The sequence below is a fragment of the Schistocerca gregaria genome, chromosome 8 (genome assembly GCF_023897955.1).
Source record: "Schistocerca gregaria isolate iqSchGreg1 chromosome 8, iqSchGreg1.2, whole genome shotgun sequence".
NCBI classification, from domain to species: Eukaryota; Metazoa; Arthropoda; class Insecta; order Orthoptera; family Acrididae; genus Schistocerca; species Schistocerca gregaria.
The window spans coordinates 244,400,866-244,424,551 of record NC_064927.1 but is presented as its reverse complement, the minus strand read 5'-3'; the positions used below and the strand labels follow the sequence as shown (position 1 = coordinate 244,424,551).

General features: G+C 38.0%; 1 protein-coding gene across 4 annotated transcripts in view; it reads left to right on the top strand.

The window, feature by feature from the left end:
- LOC126284284 (armadillo repeat-containing protein 2) overlaps nucleotides 1-23,686 on the top strand; it is a 168,381-nt gene that overhangs the window by 129,108 nt on the left and 15,587 nt on the right. For all 4 annotated transcript variants that reach the window (XR_007551463.1, XM_049983110.1, XM_049983112.1 and 1 more), the window contains exons 14-16: nucleotides 8,065-8,178; nucleotides 13,421-13,553; nucleotides 19,556-19,716. Coding sequence is in view for 3 of the 4 variants with exons in the window: in XM_049983110.1 (XP_049839067.1) it covers nucleotides 8,065-8,178; nucleotides 13,421-13,553; nucleotides 19,556-19,716 (408 nt within the window). In the remaining variant the exon portion in view is untranslated. The remainder of the gene's footprint in view (nucleotides 1-8,064; nucleotides 8,179-13,420; nucleotides 13,554-19,555; nucleotides 19,717-23,686) is intronic.

Sequence of the window (23,686 nt, the reverse complement as noted above, 5' to 3'; positions counted from 1 at the left end):
TTCCAGATATATTCACTAATGCTTGCACTGCCTGTAATGTACCTGCCATTACTTTCTGATAACCCTGTGCAGTTTGTGTTAGTAGTTGTTTTAAGTATTTCTTGGTTGAAAACCTACAGTCTCACTTAATCACAACAATGTTCAAGGTCTAATTTGCATGCATCACAGGTCCTGAGTGATCGCTACTTTTGTGAAAGATGATGTACATTCACCACTAAAAGGCACTTGCCTCAATTTATTCACAAATGATTTTACCAGTTCAGACCATATTAAAGTTCTGCTTATGAAAAGTATAGCTCATTATATAAGCACCTTAGTCAAATCGACAGCACATTCACCACACACTCTGTTGATTGCATCACAAGTGACTTAGATTGGCCCTTATTATATATATCTTAAATTCTGCATAGTCTTGTCAGAGCACTTTCTTGATGGCAAGAATCTACATCTACATACATACTCTGCAAGCCACTGTAAGGTGCATGGTGGAGAGTACCACGTATTGCTAGTAGTCATGTCTGCTCCTGTTCCATTTGCAAATACAGCAAGGAAAAAGCAGTTGTCTATAAGCCTCCATATGAGCCAAAATTTCTCTCATCTTTCCTGATTCTTCTGCAAAATATATGTTGGTGACAGTAGAATCAAACTGCAGTTGACCTCAAATATCAGTTCTCTAAATTTGAACAATAGTGCCTTGCAAAAAGAGCATCATTTTCCCTCCAGTGATTCCCATTTGAGTTCATAAAGCATCTCCGTAATACTTACATGCTGTTGAAGCATCTTCATAATACTTGCAAGCTGATGGAACCTTCTAGTAACAAATCTAATAGCATGTCTCTGAGTTGATTTAATGTCTTCCTTTAATCTGACCTGGTGGGGATCCGTAACATTTGAGTAGTACTCAAGGATTAGTCACATTAATATTCTATAAGCATTCTCTTTAATAGATGAGCTATGCCTTCCCAACACATCCTGTGGATAGTGGGGCCACAGCAGTCAATAGTAATGTTACACCACTTATCAGGTGGAAACCAAAATTTTCAGGACTGGTGCTGCCATCTGAAAAGTAGGAGTAGTAGATCTTTGTACCGCTAGGTGCCGAGAGCTGCATATGTGATGAGTCAGTGTGCGGAGTGGCATTTAGCTGGGAGGACATGTTGTGTCCACAGTGAATTCTGTAATATTCTGTGTTTGATGTGTGGCGATTTTACGATGGATCTGCAAACAGAACTGCTCATGTGTATCAAATTCTGTGCAAATCTCGGTAAAAGTACTACGGAGACCATTGCAATCATTCAACAAGTGTTTGAGGGACAGAGCATGAACTATACGCATGTGTTTGAGTAGCATGCTCGGTTCAGGGCCAGCCATACAGACGTCGAAGATGATGCTCACACTGAAAGGCCCGTTACCTGCACAACGACAGACATTGTTGCCAAACTTCAACAATTGGTTCATGCAGATTGACATCAAACCATTCAAAACCTTGCAGATGAAGTGGGTATTGGCTTTGGGACATGCCAACGAATGTTGACTGATGAATTGGGCACGCATCGTTTCACCGCAAAATTTGTGCCAAGGATCTTGAACGCCGATCAGAAGGCAGAGCACAGACCTTCATTAGACCGCATCTGATGATCCAACCTTCTTGTCACAGGTTAGCGCCAGCGACAAGAGCTGGATTTATAGTTATGACCCAGAGACAAAGCAACATTCATCCCATTGGAAGACCCGGCCTCTCCAAGTCCCAAAGAAGCGAGACAGGTGAAGAGCAAAGTGAAGAGCATGATCATCGTTTTCTTTGATACCAAGGGAATTGTGCACAAAGAGTTTGTCCCACCCAACCAAACAGTGAATTCTGCGTACTACTGTGACATTTTGCAATGGCTCTATGAAAATGTGTGGCGATGACGGCCCAAACTTTGACGTCAAGGGAACTGGCTGCGCCATCACAACAATGTGCCCTGTCACACATCCTTGCTCACCAGCCCCTTTTTGGCAAAAAACAACGTGACGGTTGTACCCCACCCACCATTCTCACCAGATCTGGCACCTTGTGTCTTCACGCTATTCCCAAAACTGAAACTCAAGTTCAGAGGCCGTCAGTTCGACACTCTAGAGAGAATTCAAGAAGCATCACTGGCAGTGAAGACACCCTCAAAGAACAGGATTTCCAGAAAATGTTTGACCAGTGGCAGAAGCACTCGGACCAGTGTGCACATGCGAATGGGAACTACTTTGAGGGTGATGGTGACCATTAGTCCAAAGTTAAGGTTTTCAACAGATGGCAGCACCAGTGCTGACAATTTTGGATAGCACCTCGTATTAAGTGTCCAGAGTGACATCGGGTAGTGTTAGTATAGCTCCTACTAGCCAAAACTGGTAATCAATAATGTTACATGAAATCTATGACTAATAAATAAATAGGTGCAAAATACTTTTAAATACTCATTACTACATGTTCCTTCATATGTGAAATCTACATTTTACACATTACTTCAGTACATCCACATTGTATCAGTATTATCAAGAATAGTTCTTCCTCAGTGTGTAATTTGGCAGCATCTGTAGGCATCTTACTGCTGCATGAAACCATTGTGGCCCTTCTACTGAAAAAGTTTAGTAAATATTTCTGTTAAAGATTGAATATGTGATTTATCAACAGGTTTCACTGCATTTCATCAGTTGTTGTACTGAATGAGTGACACACATCATTGTTGACATCAGTAACAACCTGCGTAGTACCATTTCTGATAACAAGAGATAAATAAATAAATAAATGCCCATCCTGTTTTTTCTCCAAGTAGTTTTTCTAGATATAATTTGGAGAAATGAGTTGTGCTTCAAAGTTATTTGCTTATAACAAGAAATTTTTCACTCAGTAACAAAGGAGACAGGTCGTGTCAGGTTGGAGCTATGACCCTTGTTACAATGATCGATGCATGGCTCAGTCAGCAGTTTTCTCTTTGAAGTCAAGCCAAGATCAAGTACACATCCAGCAAATAGTTTTAATCTGTCATAGACATTCACATCATGCGGTAATCTACTGGTTCAAACAGCTTCCTTCCAGCTTAGAAACCGGATAACTCCATCAAATTCTCCACTGGGTAACATGCACTTCTGGCTAAATCATTGGGCATGGCTTATACAGGGTGTCTCTTCTAAGAGTCATCACATGCATTTGCTCTGGTGTTTCAGCAGATATTGGCAGTTTGTTTTTTATATTGTGTAGCTATAATTATCTCAGACAAATAGTGCTAATCAGGTCTTTCATGCAACCCCCAGTATCAATGGAAACCATCGGTTTGTTTCACGTTGCAAACAAAGTCATTTTCAAAGTAGAATTTTACATGCCCATTCAATAGAGCAGTCCCAGATTAGTCTAGTGCGATATTATTTTTATCAATATGTATTAACAGGGACATTAAAGCTTGAAGAATAACCAGTACTCCAACAGCAAAAGCACCATCCTGCCCTGCACTGACTGCTACTGCCAAATGCAGCACTACTAAGTTGCTAGTGGACTGCTGTTGATTCTTTGTGTTTTTGTGTACTTGTTAATACATGTTGATAAAACGAATATTGGACTAGCCTAATTTGGGAGCACTCTGTCGAGTGGACCCATAAAATCCTGATTTAAAAATAATTTTGTTTGTAATGGGAAATGAACTGACACTTTCTGTTGACAATGAGGTTGCATGAAAGGCATGACAAGCAGGAATTGTTGAGGCTGACTCCAGCTTTACATTGCAAAAATGAAATTGCAAATATCTGCCAAAACAACAGAGAAAATCTGTCTGACAAGTCTTAGGAGAGACACCCAGTAGAACAGCTCCATCGAACTGGCTGCACATGATGATTGATGTGTAATCTAGTCCTTGCCATTGGCGACCTCTGCAGTGGGCTGCTGGTATAATTACAAATTATTTTTGCCTAGCCTATTTGCTGTCCCTGTCACCTGCTGTGGCTGGAAGGTAGTCTTGTGTGACAAGGCTTGGCACATGTGGCCACAAGAAGTCCTATAATAATTTTGCTGTTTAATGTCAGATATGTGAGGGTAACAAGACAAGAACCCAGCTGCTAACCTACAGCCATAGAAGATAACAAAATTTCCTCTAGGCATAAAAATCTATCACCATCTGTGTAACAATATGTGAGAAGGATAGATTACTACCCACCATATGAGGGAGTGTTGAGTGGACAGACATACACAGTGAAAACACTGCTAGATATTATTCAGTACTGGACTAAGTTCTTAATCAGATGTATAAGTGGCAATCAAATGGAAATGAGACATATGGAGAAAAGGAAGAAAACTGTTTATTATTTCAAAATTAATTGCCATAACTGTTAATACATTTATCCCACTGTGAGACAAGATGGTCAACACTTTCATGGAAAAATGTATGTGGTTGCCTATGCAACATTTAATGGCTTGTTTCACAGTGGGGTAAATGTATTGTACAAGGGTGTGCACCTCTTTGTCCGAAGCGAATCTCAGTGGGGGTCCACATGTTGCCAATATTGTTTCGAGTACACTGCAGAAGTTTTGGTGGTACGCCCTTACATATCCTCCTTACAGTCCGGATTTATCCCCATGCAGTTTCCATATTTTTAGAGCTCAGAAGAAAGGCATTGATGCCTGGATACAATTACAATTCCATGGATAACAACAAACAGCAAACATGTTTCTATGAAGACATTTAATGGGTTGTTTCACAGTGGGATAAATGTATTGACTGATACGGTGATTAATTTTGAAATAATAAACAGTTTGTTTTCTTCAATCTGTCTTATTTTCATTTGGCTGCCCCTTATAGACAAAATAAAATTCACTCACGAACAATGAAAATTCCAGGTTGGAATAACAACAGTGTAGGTAAAGATACAGTATACTTACTGTAAAGATGACATGTTAAGTTGCAGACAGGCACAATTAAAAGACACTTACACATAAGCTTTTGGCCACAGCCTTTGTCAGAAAAAGGAGAAACACGCACCATTCATTCACACAAGCAAGCACACCTCACGTACAAATGACTGCCAACACCGGAAGCTCATTGCAGAATACAACTGTTACGTGGAATGAAAGAAGCAGCAATCTGGAGGGGTGGGAAAGGGGAAGGGATAGAAGTGAATGGGGGGGGGGGGGGGGAGTAGCACTCTCTGGCCAACAAATGCAGTGTCAGGATGTTGAGGGGCAGGGAAAATGGAGCTAAAAAGGAGAGGAGTGTGGAAAGATTGGCAGATGCATCGGCAGAGTGAGGGAAATGAAGAGGGTGGGAAACGAGAATGGGGAGGAGGTTATAGGACAAAGGGGGTAGAAACTTTTGGGTGGAGGCTGGGATAATTATGGGAACAGAGAATGTGTTGTAAGGATAAGTCCCACCTGCACAGTTCAGAAAAGCTGGAGGTGAAGGACAGGATCCAGATGGCTTGGGTTGTGAAGCAACTGTTGAAATCAAGCATGTTATGTTGAACTGCATGTTGTGCCACAGGGTGGTCTTCTTTGCTCTTGGCAATAGTCTGACAGTGTCATTCATCCTGGTGGATAGTTGGTTGTAATGCTAATATAAAAAGTCATGCAATGATTGCAGCAGGGCTGGTATATGACATGGCTGCTTTCACAGGTGGCCTGGGCCTAGATGGTGTAGTATATACTTGTGACAGGACTGAAATAGGAAATGCTGGGTCGATGGATTGGGCAGGTCTTGCTCCTGGGACTTCCACAGGGATATGATCCTTGTAACAAGGGATTTGGGATTGACATGGGAATGGACTAGGATGTTGTGGAGGTTGGGTGGACAATGGAACAGCATGTTAGGAGGTGTGGGAAGGACTTCAAATAGGACGTTGCTCATTTCAGGGCATGATAATAGATAATCAAAGCCCTAGTGAAGGATGTAATTCAGTTGTCCCAATCTGGGATGATATTTTCACAAAGGGGGCTCTCCTTTGTGTCTGGTTCTTGGGAGTAGTGGGAGGGTAGGGGGTGTGAGGGGAAATGGCACAGAAGATTCGTTTGTGGACCAGGTATGATGGATAGTGCCTGTCTCTAAAGGCACACTGGGTAAGGAAGTTCTTGTCACTGCAGACATGCTGTCCCTAGATCACCAGACTGTATGAGAGGGGTTTTTTTGGTGTGAAATGGATCACAGCTGTCAAAAAGCAGGTACTTTTGGTGGGTAGTGAGTTTAATGTGGACAGAGGTGTGAATGCAGCCATAAGAGAGGGGGAGGTCAGTGTGTAGGAAGTTGGCACACTGGGTTGAGGAGGACCAGGGGAAGTCGATGGGAGAGAAGGTGAGACTGTGAAGGAATGAAGATAAGGTGTCTTGACCCAGAGTCCAGATCATGAAAATATCTTCAGTGAACCTGAACCAGAGAAGGGGTTTGGCATTTTGGGATGCAAGGAAGGTCTCCTCTATTTGGCCCATAAACAGGGTGGCCTAGGAGGGTGCATGTGGGTGCCTGTGGTTGTGCCGCAGATTTGTTTGTATACCTCCTCTTCAAAGGAAAAGTAGTTGTGAGTAGGATAAAGTTAGTAAGCTATGTGGTGGATAAGGTAGCCAGTTTGAGTCTGAAGAATGTAGTGTTCAGTAGCAGTAAGACCATGGGCATGAGGGATGTTGGTGTATAAGGAGGTGACATCGACAGTGACGAGTAGGGATCCGGAAGGTAAAGGGGTCAGGATCATTGAGAGTCAGTGAAAGAAATGTTTGGTATATTTTACGTGGTAGCTGGATTACGGACAATTGGTTGGAGGTCTTTGTCAGTGAGAGAGAAAATTCCTTCAGTGGGAGCACAATACCCAGCCAAAGTGGGGCATCCAGGATTGTCAGGTTTGTGAATTTTGGGGATCATATAAAATGTGGATGGGTAGGGTGTCATAGGAGTGAGGGGGGAAATGGATTCAGGGGAGAGGGTCTGGGAATGGCCTAAGGCTTTAAGCAAGAATCAGAGGTTGCATTGGACTTCTGTTATGGGATTACTCTGGCAGGGTTTATAGGGAGAGGAGTCAGATAGCTGACAGAGGCTTTCTGCCAGGTAGTCACTACAATTCATAACAAAACTGGTGAAAACTTTGCCTACACGTAGGATGATTAGATCAGGATTTGTTTTGAGGTGTATGGCTATTCTTTCTTCTGCTGAGAGCTTGGTGTTCTTGGAAAGGGACATGGGGAAGGATGGCGACACCAAGTTGGAGGTAAGGAATTCCTGAAAGGTTACCAGTGGGTGGTTAGGTGAGAAGAAGGGAGTTCACAGTTGGGTGGCAGTATGAACTGGGAGAGGCAGGTTTCAATGTTGGAATTAGGTTGGCTTTGGTTGGAGGGATTGGCAGCAAAGAAGTGTTTCTATTTCAGCGATCAGTATGCCGCTTTCATTCCATGTGACAGTTACATCCTGCTCTGAGTTGCCAGAGTTGGCAGTCATGCGTGCATGAGCTGTGCTTGCTTGTGTGAGTGAATGGTGTGTGTTTCTCGGAGTCTGTGGCCAAAAGCTTATGAGTAAGTGTCTGTTATTTGTGCCTGTCCACAACTTAATGTGTTGTCTTTACAGAAAGTAGCAATCTGTCTTTTCCTACATTTTTAAAATTCACACATATTTAAACAAGCACAACTCAAACACACATGGCCACCATCCTTGCCAGGTGATAAGGCCCTTAGGACTCGGAGCTGACAGTGGCCATGAGTGTGCATGTTATGTTTGTGTGAATGTTTGTGAATTTCATTTTGTTTGTGTCTGATAAAGAACTTCTCTGATAATTGATTAGTATCTAGCTGTCTTTTTAATTGTGCCTGTCTGCCACTTAACACTTTCTCTCTGTGATGAGAAGCAATCTGTTTTTTTCATCCCTTTTCTATTGTAATTATTATGTGTGTAACAGATAATGCATTTTTACACAGATCATCTAAATAACTGTTACTTTATATGTTTCTTATATTTTAAAAACTTTTCATAATTATGAGGCTACGTTCAATCAAGATATTCAGTTTATGTTTTGCATAAAAAAGTGTAATGTCAACTAGTAATACATTTTTCCTTTCTAATATTTTGTTAACAGCTCTTCTGGAAGTTTTGTCTTCTAACAACAGGGAATGCCTTATTGAAGCAATGAGGGTGTATGGAAACCTGACTCGTTCTGAAACATCCAGAAATATTCTCCTGGAAAATACAGGTATATAATGTTTAAGTGAAAGTGATTTTCAGTACCAAAATAAAGACAACAGGAATATCCAACTTAAAAGTAATGTAAGCACCAAACCAACGAAACTCTGTTAATATTATGCCTTATGTATGATTTAAGAATGTAAACATTTTTATGCAGACTGTATTATTGAATTTACAAATGAAATGTGAGTGCAAAAACATTTACTAATCAAAAATGAGTTTCAGCATAAAAAGATAATGTTTTTTTTGCATTTTTACAAGTGCAGATGGTTTCCCCTATACCATAACACTGCCCCACAAGCCTGCATTTGTGGCACAGTACATATTTTGGTCAGTCATAAATATGATTCAGTCAGCCAGGCAACTAGTTTGCATCATCCATGGTCCAATTATGATGATCCTATCCCAATTTAAATCATAATTGATGGAACCAGTAGGTTAATATTCAAATGTAATAGGGGTTGATTGCTGCAGAGCACCATGTTTGAAATATGTACACTGAACCGTGTGCTTTGAAATGTTGCGCATGCAGCAACATAGTATTGTGTCAACGGTCCACATATCATTGCTGTGTAGATTTGGCAAGACTCTGACCTTCAATGTTCTGTGATGATGCATGGATGTCCAACACCTTGTCAACAACTAGTAGTTCCCCACTCTTCAACCACTTTCCATAAATGCTCACTACATTATCAGCCAACCAGCATTTCCATTTCCCAGACACTCATTCCTATGTGCCAGGGTATAACACTCTGCCCTTTGTCATATAGTGGAAAGTCCAGATAGGAATATCAACAATATTATGAAAAGGGTAGGTTGCTATGCACCATTATATGACACGTTGAGTTGCAGATAGGCACAACGAAAAGACTGTTACACATTTAGCTTTCACCCAGAGCCTTCTTCAGAAAAGAAAACACACACACACCTTCACACTATCAAGCACGCCTCATGCACACATGACTGCTATCTCAGGCCACTCTGGATATGTGCAACTGAGGTCTGCCTGCTTGTGTTAATGTGTGTGTGTTTTCTTTTCTGAACGAGACTCTGGCAGAAGGCGAAATGTGTAACAGTCTTTTCATTATGTCTGTCAGAAACTCAATGTGTCACTTTTATGGTGAGCAGCTATCTATCCTTTTCATAAAATTGTTGACCTTCCTCAGAGTTGCTTACATCAGTGGTTTCTTCATTTGTGGCTCGTTGCATCACTAGAATGATTCACCGTTTATTTCTACCTCTTCCTATTTAAAATTTAATTTTGCAGACCTCACAAATAACTGCTGTGACTTCATCAGCAGCAACTTTTTCACACTTTGAGCAGACAGAAGTGGAAAACTTAGATTATCTATGTACTGAAATCAACTTCACTAAAAATAAACATTTTTTAGATTGCCTGCATATTGAAAGCAACAGTATAACAAATACACATTTCAGTGTAACAGTAATGGAAATCTGTGGATGCAACAACAAAAGAATATGGGAAAGACAACCACTCACAGCATGGGAATGTGCATAAGATGTCTGTGTGATTGTGTGTATGTGAATACAGACCAAGAACACAAAAGCTAGTGTGAATAGTGTTTCCTATTACATGATCTATGCTCTGCACATCAGTATGCTGTAGGTGTGTGGTTGCTTTCTCTTACTTTACATAAATGAACATTTCTTGTATTTATCACATGCTGACTGTCTTGTCAGTAGTCATTCTCACTGTCGGCTCAAAAAGCTTGAAGATTCCTGCTTGCAAAAAGGATTTCAGAGTTCTAATTAATTACATACAAGTTACTAAATGAAACATCACAGGCCACTGATTTGAATCTTCCTCAATTTATCTATTCCTATGACATTATCACAATACTTCATAAAGTATGCCAAGTGATACAAGATCTAACATAAAACTGCTCCGCCAAAGAGAGAATTTTTACTAAATAGTTTATGTTGAAGTTATTCCAGCTGTTTCAACATTAACATCTTAACAGGAAAAAAAGGAGAGAAAAAAGAAATTACTTATAAGGAACACACATCTCTGGTTTATCATTTTCAAATATTTCAATAATCAGTCATATCAGTTATGTACAGGTGTATTATAACAAAGAAAATTTCCAGAAGATCAGAGTATATAAATAAATGACAAAATATTGTGGAATTAATATCCTTTGGATGAAGGCACAATTCACAAAAGCATTGCATGTTGATTTATGTGTGTTTAATATAAATGACTTGATGATAATAATAATAATAATAATAATAATAATAATAAATAAGCAAATAAAAACTAAATAAAAGTATGTAAAATTTTCATGTATGGTTTACTAAAATGATGTATTGTGTTGTTAACTACAAAATAAGTTGTGGGAATCGAAATGCTACATACGATAATATCGAACCCAACATTAAGTATTCGCTCTTTTATCATGAATTGACTTTATTTTGATCATGTCGGTACAAACACATCCGCTCGAATACAGAGTTCAGAACACAATGAGATCAACAGTTTTCAAAGAAGTTCGTTCTCAAAGATGAGGCGGGCGACTCTTGCAGATAATCATCAGGGTATTAATTGTAGCTGATAGTAACGGTGAAGGATCATCAGCAGTTGGAGGCAGAACAATGACAGGAGCATCTTGTTGCATGTTGTGCTCGGTCAGTGTCGACTGCAGCATGTATAATTGATCTTGTACCAACAAGTTGTATGTCGCAATTTGCTCACGTAGGTGTTGCAGTTGTTCAGGTGAAAATGTATGTCATGAAGCAGTCTGCTGCGTATCACTGAATAAGATGGGGTCGAAATCAGAATCTGTCTCTATCAAAGGGTAGCCTGGCGTACAAGACAAGGTTGGAGGCACAGTATTGACATAACAGTTCCAGTAGAAGAGATAGTGTGTGCGATCGCGAATGTGAAACTCAGTACTCAGTGGTGGCGGAGTGAGAACACGTTCACTGCTGTATGAAGTATTGATACGGTTGAAATTGTCTTCTGGGGTGGGTGAACAAGTTGCGGGCGCAATCGAGTAGTGAACAGCCAAGCAGTAGGCGTGCATAGTGTCGGCAAGTTGCTGACAAGATGCAGGTGCAGTTGCCGTAGTGGGATCGTATGTCGCGCAACTGTTTTTTTGACTGGGTCAAGGCCAGTGAGCCAGCAGGCGGTGGCCGTGACGTCGCTGTCGATAGTGGTCGAGCAGAGTCGGTGCGGCTCGTGTGATGCGTAGAGGGAGGTGTGGTACATCCAGTGTTGCACTGAGAAACAGCCAGCATTGTTGTCGATGTAATCGGTGCATTGTCATTGATCGGTAGGATGTCCTTGATGAAATTGTTCCTGTGATGTTGGTGACAGGAGCTGAATTAAAGCGGTTTCGCTCTGGTGTACTTGTCACTCAAATTATCACAGATAATGTTCGTAATTATATAATGACAGTCCTTTAGGTGCCTGAAGAGTACGAGGTATTTTTCGCTTTCGTAGGTGATGCCAAGAGAAATGTCAGTAGTTGAATGCTGTAAGTGAGGGACAAGCACGGAGAAGCGGTGGAAAAGTTGGCGCGAACATTCGAACTCTGGAAGACGAGCTATGTGGAAACCGGGTCAAACGAATTTGCACACGGCGCGGAAGACACAGTAATCGTGACGGGCGTTTGTGAATGCGACCAGGCTTGTGATTAAGTTGTAGTTTGGAGTTCGTATGAACTGGGATTTGCAACATAGTCCCCGTTTGTTGCAGTCCATCGTTTGGCATGATTGTCCAGTATCGAAGCACTGCATAAAGTCAATTCATTACACAAAAGCAAGTCAAAATTGTCCAGATTAATCGGCAAAGGAGCACTGCACTGTCCAGAAGTGAAATTACCAACACATTGAGCGGGTTTCGACGGACGACGTGTGGGTCTCAGTCGCATTGTCGATGTGTGAGAAGGTGACGAAAGTTACCAAAAAGCACGATTCATTCAAGACTCAGGAATTTACACACTAATTACACTTCCTGTACACTGCATCCAGATGCAGTGTGATTCGAAGTCGATGGACGTAGAAATCCGACAAAGGGTTGCTGCATTGTTTGTCCATGGTTGATGTTCCAGTACACATTTCTGACGTCGTAAGTGGCGTTCGTGAGTGTCGGGGTCACCAGTGTGGGAACCAAGATGTTACGTACGGTAATATCGAACCCAACATTATGTATTTGCTTGTTTGTAATGAATTGACTTTATTTTGATCATGTCGGTACAAACACATCCGCTCGAATACAGAGTTCGGAACACTCTGAGATCAACAGTTTTCAAAGAAGTTGGTTCTCAAAGATGAGGCGGTCAACTCTTGCAGTCAATAACCACCACAAAGTATTTAGTGTTGTACAGTTTTGTTACTTGTAGATATTTTTCTTACCATGTCACATGTGCTCAGTGCCAACGGACAGCATTCAGCCTCCCTATGAGTCATAATATTTTGGCTCTTCCATGTAATTTGTACTGGCTGTTACCTGCAGCTGCCCTCGCATATCAGTAGTTTTGTTCTGATGAGTGATAGCAATTAAGTAAGCTACTGTATGTGCAATAGCATCAGTTGCCTTCATGTGTCTGCCGTTTCAGATACGCATAGTTTGTGATGTGAGTGTCATCCCCCCTCTGTCCCCGGATGCCCCAACTACATAGCAGCATGCCACATTTCACTGAAGTCATCTGATGGATTTAGTTGTGAAAACAAACATAATAGACAGAATTTCACATTTATAATACTAGTATAGTTTAGTGTGGAAGTAAGGATTAAACACATTGAGGATTGTATAGGTGTTGTATCCATTATAATGAATCATATTATATGGAATATATCTGTCAGTAAAAGTGTTTTCTCAAATATGTGTTCAAAAGTCAAAGAGTAAATAGCTTTTTCAAAGAATAAATATATTTACCTAATTCACATTACATCCTTCAAATCAAGAAAAATATTGTACTACATACTTCTAAAATAGTCTTTGCGCTTCCTCATCATGCAAGCTATCTCCATACCAAATTTAATCAAAATTGGTTGAGCAATTTAGTCTTGAAAAGGCAACATACAGTTACTTTAGGATTCAGAATACTAAAATGTATGAAAGATCTGGCTAAATGTTCTGTACCACAATGGCAATGCATACCTGTTTCCAACACCTGCTGCTGGTATACATTTATCACAACTAGATTACAAAAAAAACTGCAGATTTAATTTTATTCCAGTAAAGCTAGAAAATATTACTCTTAATAACACCTTATTATTCTCAGGACTGTTGTGCTTCCTGCATAACCTGGATTCTGATGACCGGGAGCTCCTTTGTGCAACTGTTGGTGTCCTAATCAACATGATGTCAGATTGGGACAAACGCCTCGCTCTGAGGCAACTTGGTGGTATTCGCAGGTCAGTTGTATTCCCACCAAGCACCAATGTCTGCTGATTGTACACTTGCAAGAGTTAACATTAACATTTTCAATGTATTATTGCTAACTTAATCATTGTTGATCACAATTAACTTTTTGAAACCCCATTATTACTATAAATATGATTCATAAAACGATAGAAGCTTACCAACATTCATTCATTCACTCATTTTGTTAAATAGATTCCAACATGAAGTAGAACCTTCTGGGATACAGAAGGAGCTAAGGTATAAACTACTAAAAGCAGATGTAAAAACTGCATTAATAATTAATTGTTGTTAAACTGATGTTTATTTCTACCATAAGTGTGTACAGTCCAAGTGTGCAAGAATAACCTTGAATAGTCCAGACTATGCCTCAATATAAAGAAGACTGACTATCTCTCAACACATACAAATAATATGTACCCCATCAAGATCGATCATATAGATCTGCCACAGACAAATATCTTCATGCATAATAGCCCAAACACTGCTGCCAACAGCTCCTTCATTCCCAAAATCACACACCAATTTAGCAGTGCATAGCTTAAATGGTGGAAAATGACTGCTATTATTTTTAAGAAATTTTGTACCAGTCTTCAGTCTGCCCAGTTGCATTGGACAGTGCAGGATGTTGGCCCACAGCTAAAGAAGCAGAGCGATAATGTGCTGTAATGAAAGACAAAATGGTTCTGCTGACATCTAGCCTTTCACTTAAAAATTAGGTGACCAGTAATACAATTTCACAGGCAGTTTAATGTAGCACCTACCTTTAAGAAAATGAGGGAAAGCTGCCTATGGTGGCATGGACAAACTCTGAGCAAATTAAGAGACAGAGGCAAAGCATGGGTTTTGTTGAAATTTCATGGTGAATGACTTGTTGGGAGACCTAGGCCATACTGGCTAGCTGCCCTCCACATAGTCCTCAACAAAGCTGATCTCCATCCTGTCCAAGCGCAAGATGGCCCAAGTGGAAACAGGAAGCCAAAAGGGCAAACCCCACTACATTGGAAGACAAATCCTGAGGAAGAACTAGAACAAAAAGAAGGCAGTGAAATTGGCATGATTTTTTGAATTATGAGTTAATTTTCCTTTGAACATTTAGAGATTTCTTGTTTCTTGCTTTATATCTGAAGGAACTTGTTAGTGACATTTGCACCAGAATACCAGCTCTCTTTGAACTGTAAAAAAGTAGGCAAGATTTACATGGAAATGTTTTCATTCACATGATTAAAGTAAACAAAACAACCTGGAGACTGTTCTAAGTCTTAAAAATTCTGTAACTATTTTGGCCTTTTAGTTAACAATATATTATCATTGTTTTCACATTAAAAAGTTCCAAAAGCAGGAACTCTTAAAGTTATGGAATATTGTATGTCAGAAAAGATAGTATCTTTTGTAGCCCAGGTAATCATTTAGTACATACATGATTTAAATTTATATTGACTACACTATTTTTACATTAAATGTATACTAAGTTACAATGTACAGATTATACTGTACATTCTACAAGCGGAAAGAGAATATACAGTAAAAGCAGAAAGAGCATATACTGTGCAAGTAGACTGATACTAGTATTACAGAATCATCCACATGGTATATCAGTAAGGTACTTAGTGGTCAGTAATATTTATAAAGTATGCCACTAAGTCACAGACAATGAATTAATAGTGTACTTTCTGAAGCAACTTGTGCAGGCTATAGAAGCAGGGATGAGTCAAATAGCTGTACCAGCTGACTTAAATTTTGTCAAGTCATTTATTGATTTAATTTCTGGGTGAATCAGAATTAGCATTTTATTGTCTCATTACGTACATACATAAATAACTGATTTAAAGTACTGGAGACTTATTCCTTAATTCACAAAAAAAGATTACAGATTTATTTCATTACTCTACAAAGAAATATTTACCATCGTCTAAAAATTCCGCGAGTGAATAGTAACATTTCTGCACTAGGATAGCATGTAATTTTATCTTCAGTAAACCCATTTCCATATTAAAACAACCTAGGAAAAAATAGATTGCTACTTATCATAAAGAAGACACATTAATTTGCAGAGAGGGACAATTAAAAGAAACTTATGCAAAGCTCTTGGCCATGGACTTCCTCAGCAAAAGAGAAACAGAGAAATACAGCCCATTCATATGCACAATTGTGCACATCTCATGCACACATGACCACCATCTCCAGCAGCTCAGGCCTGTGCTGCCGAAGTTGGTGGTCATGTATGCATGAGGTGTACTTGCTCGTGTGTATGAATGGTGTGGGTTTCTCTGTTTCTCCTTTTCTGATGAGGGCTGTGGCTGAGAGCTTTGTGCAACTGTATTTTAATTGTGCCTGTCTGCAAGTTAACAAGTTCTTTATGGTAAGTAGCAGTCTATTTTCTCCTACATTGTTGATATTACTATGTGAATTTTCCATTGTTTAATTTAGTTCCATACTGTGAAAGTTTTCCACATTTAACGTCTTATAAATTTTCATAGTCTTTTATTGACAAGTCTGGGAGTAGAGTTTTAGTCTATGAGATGGGCACATGAGATTATCTTTGTTTCTTGAATCATAGTTATGGTAAAGTTTTCTTTTTTTAATAATTTTGGATTTGTATAGATAAATAGTTCACAAATGTAAATATATGGAATAGTTATGAATTTTAGCTCTCTGAATACAGGTCAGCATGAACCTTTAGGCTTAATATTATACCTATTTCTAATAATAGTTTTTTGAAGTAATAATATCCTATTGCACTACTTACATTCCCCAAAATCTTATTCCGTATCTTACAATAGATTCAAAATAACTGTGGTAAACAACTTTACTAGCATCCATATCCTTTAAGGGACAATATTGTCATTGTGAATGCAAGATTGTTTAGCTTGTTTGCCAAGTAGCTTATATGAGAACACCAGGATAAATTTCTTTCAAGAATTATCTCCAGAAATTTCACAGAATCTGCTTCCCAAAGTTCTTGATTTTTGTGGGATTTTTTGAGAGTTACGTGATTTTGATTCTTTAGTTTTAAACTGTGTTAGTTTCTTTTTTCATGGTTAATGTTAATCAGTTTCCATCAAACCAATGTTCTAAGCCAGTGGTAGACAACATGGTCCTGAGTGGTCACTACAAGGCATTCAGCTCACATGGTGGGTGGTAGGCACTGGGGGGTTTTAAAAACATTTCCACTACTTTGCCAGAGAACTCTGGCATAAAGTATGTGGTTAGTAATTATCATTATATGCTTTAGCTAACTGTAACTCTGCATTATAAATTTGATAATATAAAGTTACATCCCTACTTCATAAATCACCATTATTGTGGAACCAGTGGGTGGTTAGAAATTATTACTACTAACAGACATAATGTGGGCTTTAGGTAAGAAAGATTGACAACCCCAATTTTTAACTATTTAGGGTGTCAATTACACTTTGGGGAATTTATTCTGTCTTCTCATTTGTCTGCAAATGAAACTGAGTGGGGTGTTATATTTGGAGGTAAAGGGTTTACAGAACATAAAACAGGACTGGGACTAAAATAGAACCTTGTGGGAGGCCCTGTGAAATAATTTTCCAATCTGTGAAACAGTTTCCTGTACTTGCCATTAAAACATCTTTTGCTTTCTATCTGTTAAATATGGTTCGAATCATTTCAAACCACTACTGTTTGAATAGTACCTTTCTAATTTATGTAACAGTAAACAGTGGTTTACACAATCAAAAGTCTTTGTAAGGTCACAGAAAAGTTTTGTGACTATTTGGGATTTGTCCAGAGAGAGCAAATTTTCTCAATAAATTTGTTGAGGGCCCATATAGTAATCTTGCCTTTCTGGAAGCCAAACTGGTTTAATGTGATGATATTACTGTATTTCATATGAGTATAATATACCCCTCAATATCAGATGAACCTCTGTTTTTTAAGATGCTCCTTGAGAAAAAATTATTTTTAACATATTTTCACTAATCAAAATTACAGACTGTTTTATTGTCATTAAGTATCTGCCAATATTTTATTTACATAAAGTATCTGCCAAAAGGTTAACTTTATACCAATTCTAAACTTATGCCATTTGTTGATTGTTTACATTTTGATAATACTGGGAGAAATAAAATGAACAAAAAGAAATGGTTTACATTAATTTTGGACAGTTTTTACTGTTTTTGTTTACTGACCCTGTAGTCTGTGGTATCACTATTTTTAATCATCATCATCATAGCACACGTGTGAAATTTTTATCTTCATTCTCACAAATATTTGGCTGTTTCTTCAGAATATGTTGCTGTTTCTAAGGTGATTGTTATGCTACTGTTCGCCAAGTCCTGCCCCTCTGAGTTACTTCAAAATAAATCTGCAGGTGAACTCAGTAGCTGAAGCTTCATCTGTAAATCGAGGGATCACCAATTTAGTATTGGAGGGCAGTGTGGAGGGTAAAAATTGTAGAGGGAGACCAAGAGATGAATACATTAGGTAGATTCAGAAGGATGTAGGCTGCAGTAGGTACTGAAAGATGAAGAAGCTTGCACAGGATAGACTAGCATGGAGAGCTGCATCAAACCAGTCTCAGGACTGAAGACCACAACAACAACAACCCCTGTATACTGTAATAACTACAGAAAATTGTTGACCTTAGCAGCAATAGTTTAATCTCCGAATATAAGATGACCATGTACTTTTTGAATGAAGAATTTGGGAAAAAATGTCGTCTCATAATAGGTTAATACAGTAAATTTTGCTATCAAATTTTGGATCTTGACTGCAACAACTTTTATAAATACTTTTGATCATACTGGAAGAAGACTTACTGGTTGGTAGATGCCAACTTTTTGATTTAAGCCTCTCTTGAATAATGGCTTTACTGCTGCATACTTTGGAGCAGTGGTAGTGAAACTGGTCCATACTGCCCACTAACGTGCTTTCTGGCTTTCATGGTGGATAGTTGGGAGTAGGGTTTAGAAACGTTTCCATTAGGTTTTCATGAGCTTTTGACAGAATTTGGCAACTAATAGTTTTCAACATTGTTCAGTGGCTCTTCTGGAGTCTTCTGAAGCATTTCCATTACTTTCCCACTAAGTGGCACACTACTACCATCAGCAAACTAATGATATTCTCACAGAATTTGTCCAGGTCATCCATGAGAGGTTTCAACTCCAAGCTATTGTGGCTCTCCATATTTAGTGGCTTCAGGCTTTAAATAACATTGAGTTAATATGTTGAAACTTCAACCACTTGCTTTCTTCTGCTTAAGTATGATGTTATCCAGTTGTTAATTACTTGTAATCTTACCCTCCCACACATCACTACATTTCTGATCTCTCCCCATGTGATTATCACACCTTTGCCCTCTTAAAGAAAGGCCTTAAAGGGTTGATGGTTCCATTGAATGAGGATGAGCAGCAGGCAGTTATGGCAATGTGTTTTTCCAAATGTGTTTCTTCAACATGGTGCATTGTTGGGATGATTGCCCCAGTGTTCACATCAGTTTTGCCTGATTAGAATACTGATTCTCGGCTGTATGGCCTTTGAATGGAAACTTTTTGATGACCCATTATACATAAGAACACTTGTACACATCTGGTTTTTTTTCCGAAGTTACAATATTAAAACTGTATAATTGAGACTCAAGTCCAGATCCATGTTGATTCTCCACAATGTTGTTTCTTCCAGCAATGGTAGTTCATCTAGATAGGCAGGAAAGATTATGTAAAATTTGGAAAATAGTACAGGGCAGAATTGATCCCCCGAGAGTAGGCCACTTTGGAATTTGAAACATTATTAGTACAGGTGAATGAGGCTGGAAAATCTGCTTATTGATGTCAAGAGTCACAATAAGTTGTTACTTTAAATCACCTCAGTACCTAAAGACAGAGTAGATCTTAAATTTATGCTTCTCAGCTATTACGTACTATAGTAACAATGTAACTCTGTGTGTGTGGGAAGGGGGGTTGATATGAGTGCTAGAATGGGGTTGCACATCAAATGTAGTCATGACTTTGGTACTCTTCTATTGCAGATTGATAACTATACTTTCAAAGTATGGTGAAAGTGACTGGCAGCTGGCAACATTTGTGTGCCAGGCATTATGGAACTTCTGTACAGAATCAAGTGATGTGCATGCTGCACTTGGCCACGAGGAAACATCTGATCTGCTTAAAATCCTTGCTGACTATCTAGGTATGTGTTTGTATAATATAATAAAGCCCTGAGTAGAATATAATGAATATTGGAAGCAATTAAAATAACTGATTAACATGTGGTAGTGGTGTTGAGCAATAGACATGCACATTAGATCAGGGTAGCTCAGTTGTTGATCTTGGGATCTTCTTCAGAGCACACACTAACAGGCACAGTCTTTTTAAGTGCTGTGTGTACGTGTGTGTGTGTGTGTGTGTGTGTGTGTGTGTGTGTGTGTGTGTGTGTGTGTGTCTGCAAAAGAATTAATAAACATTATGGCACTTCAAATGGATACACATCTTGTTGCAGGCTTAATAGGTCCAGAGTTTTGATTCCTAAAATGTGACATCATTTGCTTCAAACTTCTTTATTTATTTTATTCAGGTGTGAGGCAGTCACAGATAGTACTGAGAAAACCTAAGTCATATATACAGTCCTGCAGCCTCTACCTACATAAATATTAATCAAATAAAAACATTACATTTTTGTTATGTCACTTACAACTAATTTTGCTACATTACGATAATTATATGTTTTATTACATTGTAAGTTATATACTTACCATGAATCATGTTTTCTGTTACAAAATTGTAATGATACTGCTTAAAACTCAGATTTAGTAAATTAGTTTTGCTGTTTAAGAAAGTCATTTATTATTCAACTATTACTGGGTCTGAATACTTGTACAACAGTTTGCAGCACATTACCTTAACTGAATAAAATACACAATCTTTATATCTTCCTGATACTGACCTTTCCACAAATATTTTGACTATATACGTACCTTTGAACAAGGAAGTATCTAGGACAAATATTTTTATCTCAAATTATTAACTGTTGTAATTACAAAAAATAATGTTGAAAGATAGGAAAAACCTCTTGTTAGCAACCAGAAATGTTGAGTATCTATTTAAATGCATACAAAAATGGCAAGTTCCTGAAACACAAGCTTCAGAATGAACAAATGTGTATAAGTCAGGTGCTTCTTTAAACTTCTGTATCAATTGCTATAACACTTCGTAGTTGAGGCAGTAACAGTGAAACTAACTTGTCATGTAATTTCATGATAAGAAATCTGTTCCTCTGCATATGTTGCCCCAACAAGTGACTAAATGAAACTTCACTGAACAAAATACTTTTTCTCATGATTACATGGATAAGTCTGTATATATGTTTCTACATGATTTTGAATTTATATATTGGTTTAAATGACTCATTATGCATTTTAACTAAAATGATTTTAAAGTAAAAAACACCCACAAATTTACTGACAGTTTATATCACTAATTAGACTATTATCAGTTTGCTAGAATTGACGTAGCTTAAAAAGTAAACAATCTGGTTGTCTCACAGTATTAAAAAATGTCATGCCCTTTACTAATATGCCCACTTTATTGCATTTATTAAAGTGTTAGTCCAGAGAGGAAGTAGACTTCAAACTCTGAGTCTCCATAACATTCCATACAGTTAACAACATTTCTACAGTACTTAAGCAAGTAATTTGATATACTAAATAAGCGCTTATTTGCACTCCAGTTGCCACAGTTTAAAAATGTGCTCTGCACTTGTTACAGAATGTAAATTGTAAAACACAGTCCTGTGCATGGGAGCTATAATTTCTAAAAGGAAATCAATAACAACATCAGTATAATTAACGGGTTTTGGATGGATCTACTTGCCTGTATGGAACATGTAGACACTTTTATTCCTATAGCCAATTTTCCTTGGGAAAATAGCAAATAGCAAATTCAATTACTTTAAGAATCATTGTACTCAGTGGCTGTGAAATGATTATCATCAGTGATTAACTCAGCAATCAGTCATGTATCAATCTACATTTTATCAAACCTAGCTGGATTTCAGCTACAGTATAGTCATGGTCAGGTCAAAGAGAGGAGCACATTATGTTATTTATTAACAAGCTAAAAAATGCAAACTGGGACTCTGTAGATGAGCATCAAAAAATAAAAACTGGAAAAGAAAATGATTTTCATGACTTTTTTTAAAAAATATATATATAGAGACTTATGATTTTCACGTCCCCCATTAATAAAAATTATCTTCTCAAAAAAACATAAAAATTCAATATTTACCTAGTATACAAAATAATTGACATAAGTTAGAAAAAACATGCTCATACTGAATCAGATAAATAAAAATGAGGATAATCAAGGGACTGAACAGAGGGGTTTTGATTACAATGCTTATCTTGGATGTTGAAAATATTGCAAAACTAAGCTTGTACAAGCTAAAAAAAGCAACATGTGAAAAGTACATAGAAGCAGGTGTGGCTTCTGAGGTAGTGCTGCTGTGCCATGGCAGCACTTTTCAAGAAAAAGAAAGAAAGAAAAATCTATGTGAATTGCACATAAAACATTGTTTTGGAGTTTGTATTCTCTGATTTGAAGACGCACGTTTCACTGCAGCATTCTTGCGGCAGTTTTCTGAAGCTTGGAGACAACTGCAGATTGGCACCATCTGCCCCAATAAGGGCTGTGTGAAAGGCTGAACCGTTGGTTTCTACATGCTTCATATGATGTAAGTAGAGCTGGATATAGTCTGGCTCAAAGCTGCACGTTCTTTCCGCGAGAGAGCAGTAAAGTGCAGTACCTGTAGAAGGGCGATCTGCCATCTAGTGACCATGTAAAAATACATTGGGGTGCAGATTTCTTGTAATCCAGTTTTAGAATCTTTATGCAAGTTAATGCTAATGCATTTCTAAACACTAATTAAAGTTTAATAAAATCAAATACAGAAACAATGCACTTAAATATTGTTATAAATAGCTATATGTAATTTGAATATAATTATGCCATTAAATTTTGAAACTAAGAGCCATTATTTCAATATTGGTTTATTTCACAACAGCAGGGCTATTGCTACAGAACAAAAAAAACTAACATATTCCCCACCGGTTGATCATCTGTTTTCCATACAAAGGTGTAGTATTTCAATTTATACTCATTACGTTCATGTATTACAGTTCTCTACAAACATGTTTTAGTTATTGTGAGGTCAGGTAATTTATCATATATAGCTGTCTGCACAGTGTTATCTGTAAGGGAAAATTCAGTTGACCATGAAATAGCAAACATGAAGAAAGTAAATGAGTTATTAAAAATTCCGTTTAGGACTCTCAGATAAAAAACACTAGCTAGGCCAATCCTGAATCTGAATATGTAGCAGCAAACAAAAAATTTATGCCTTAAGTCCAATCCAAAAATTTACCAAAAGAAGAAATGAATTTTTGGTTGTGAAGGAAGCAGTGCTGTTTTTTTGTTTTCCTTGTGTGTCATTTGGGGAGATATTTTAATTGATGTAAGACTGGAATAACTGATACTGGGCTTATAAGGTCTAAAATGAAAGTTCATTAAATGTTGAAGCGACACATGAATAATGTGCTTGATATTTCAATTATAGACAAAACCAACTTTCAGCAGAAATTAGGTTCACAATTGATGGTCACAACAACTGTGCAGAAAAGAATAGATATATATTGAATTTAATTGTAATCTGTATTCGATTCTGTGGTGCTTTGGAACTGACTTTCAGGTGCCATTAATGAATCTGATGCCTGTCAAAATAAGGAGGTTTTTCATGAGCTAATTCAGTTCAGCACTGAACTGGATAAACATCTTCAAGTTCACCTTATTCAAGCATCAGTGTTCAAAGGCATTTCTAAGACTGTTTAGAATGGATTACTGCAATGCACATTGGAAGTGTACTGTGATGAAGTTTGTAAAAAAATAAAACCTGCTGATTATGTTGCAATAGTCATGTATGGAAGTGCAGATGTGTCTTGCAAATTTCAGTTGGTTATTGTCTCGTGTTATGTTGTTGAGAGAAAACCTGTTGAAAGATTTTGGAACTTTGTTAATCCAGAAAGTTAGCATGCTCATTGTATAACTGAGAGTATCCTGAAAGAAATTCAACAATTAATTGGCGATGATGGAACATAACTAATAGCACA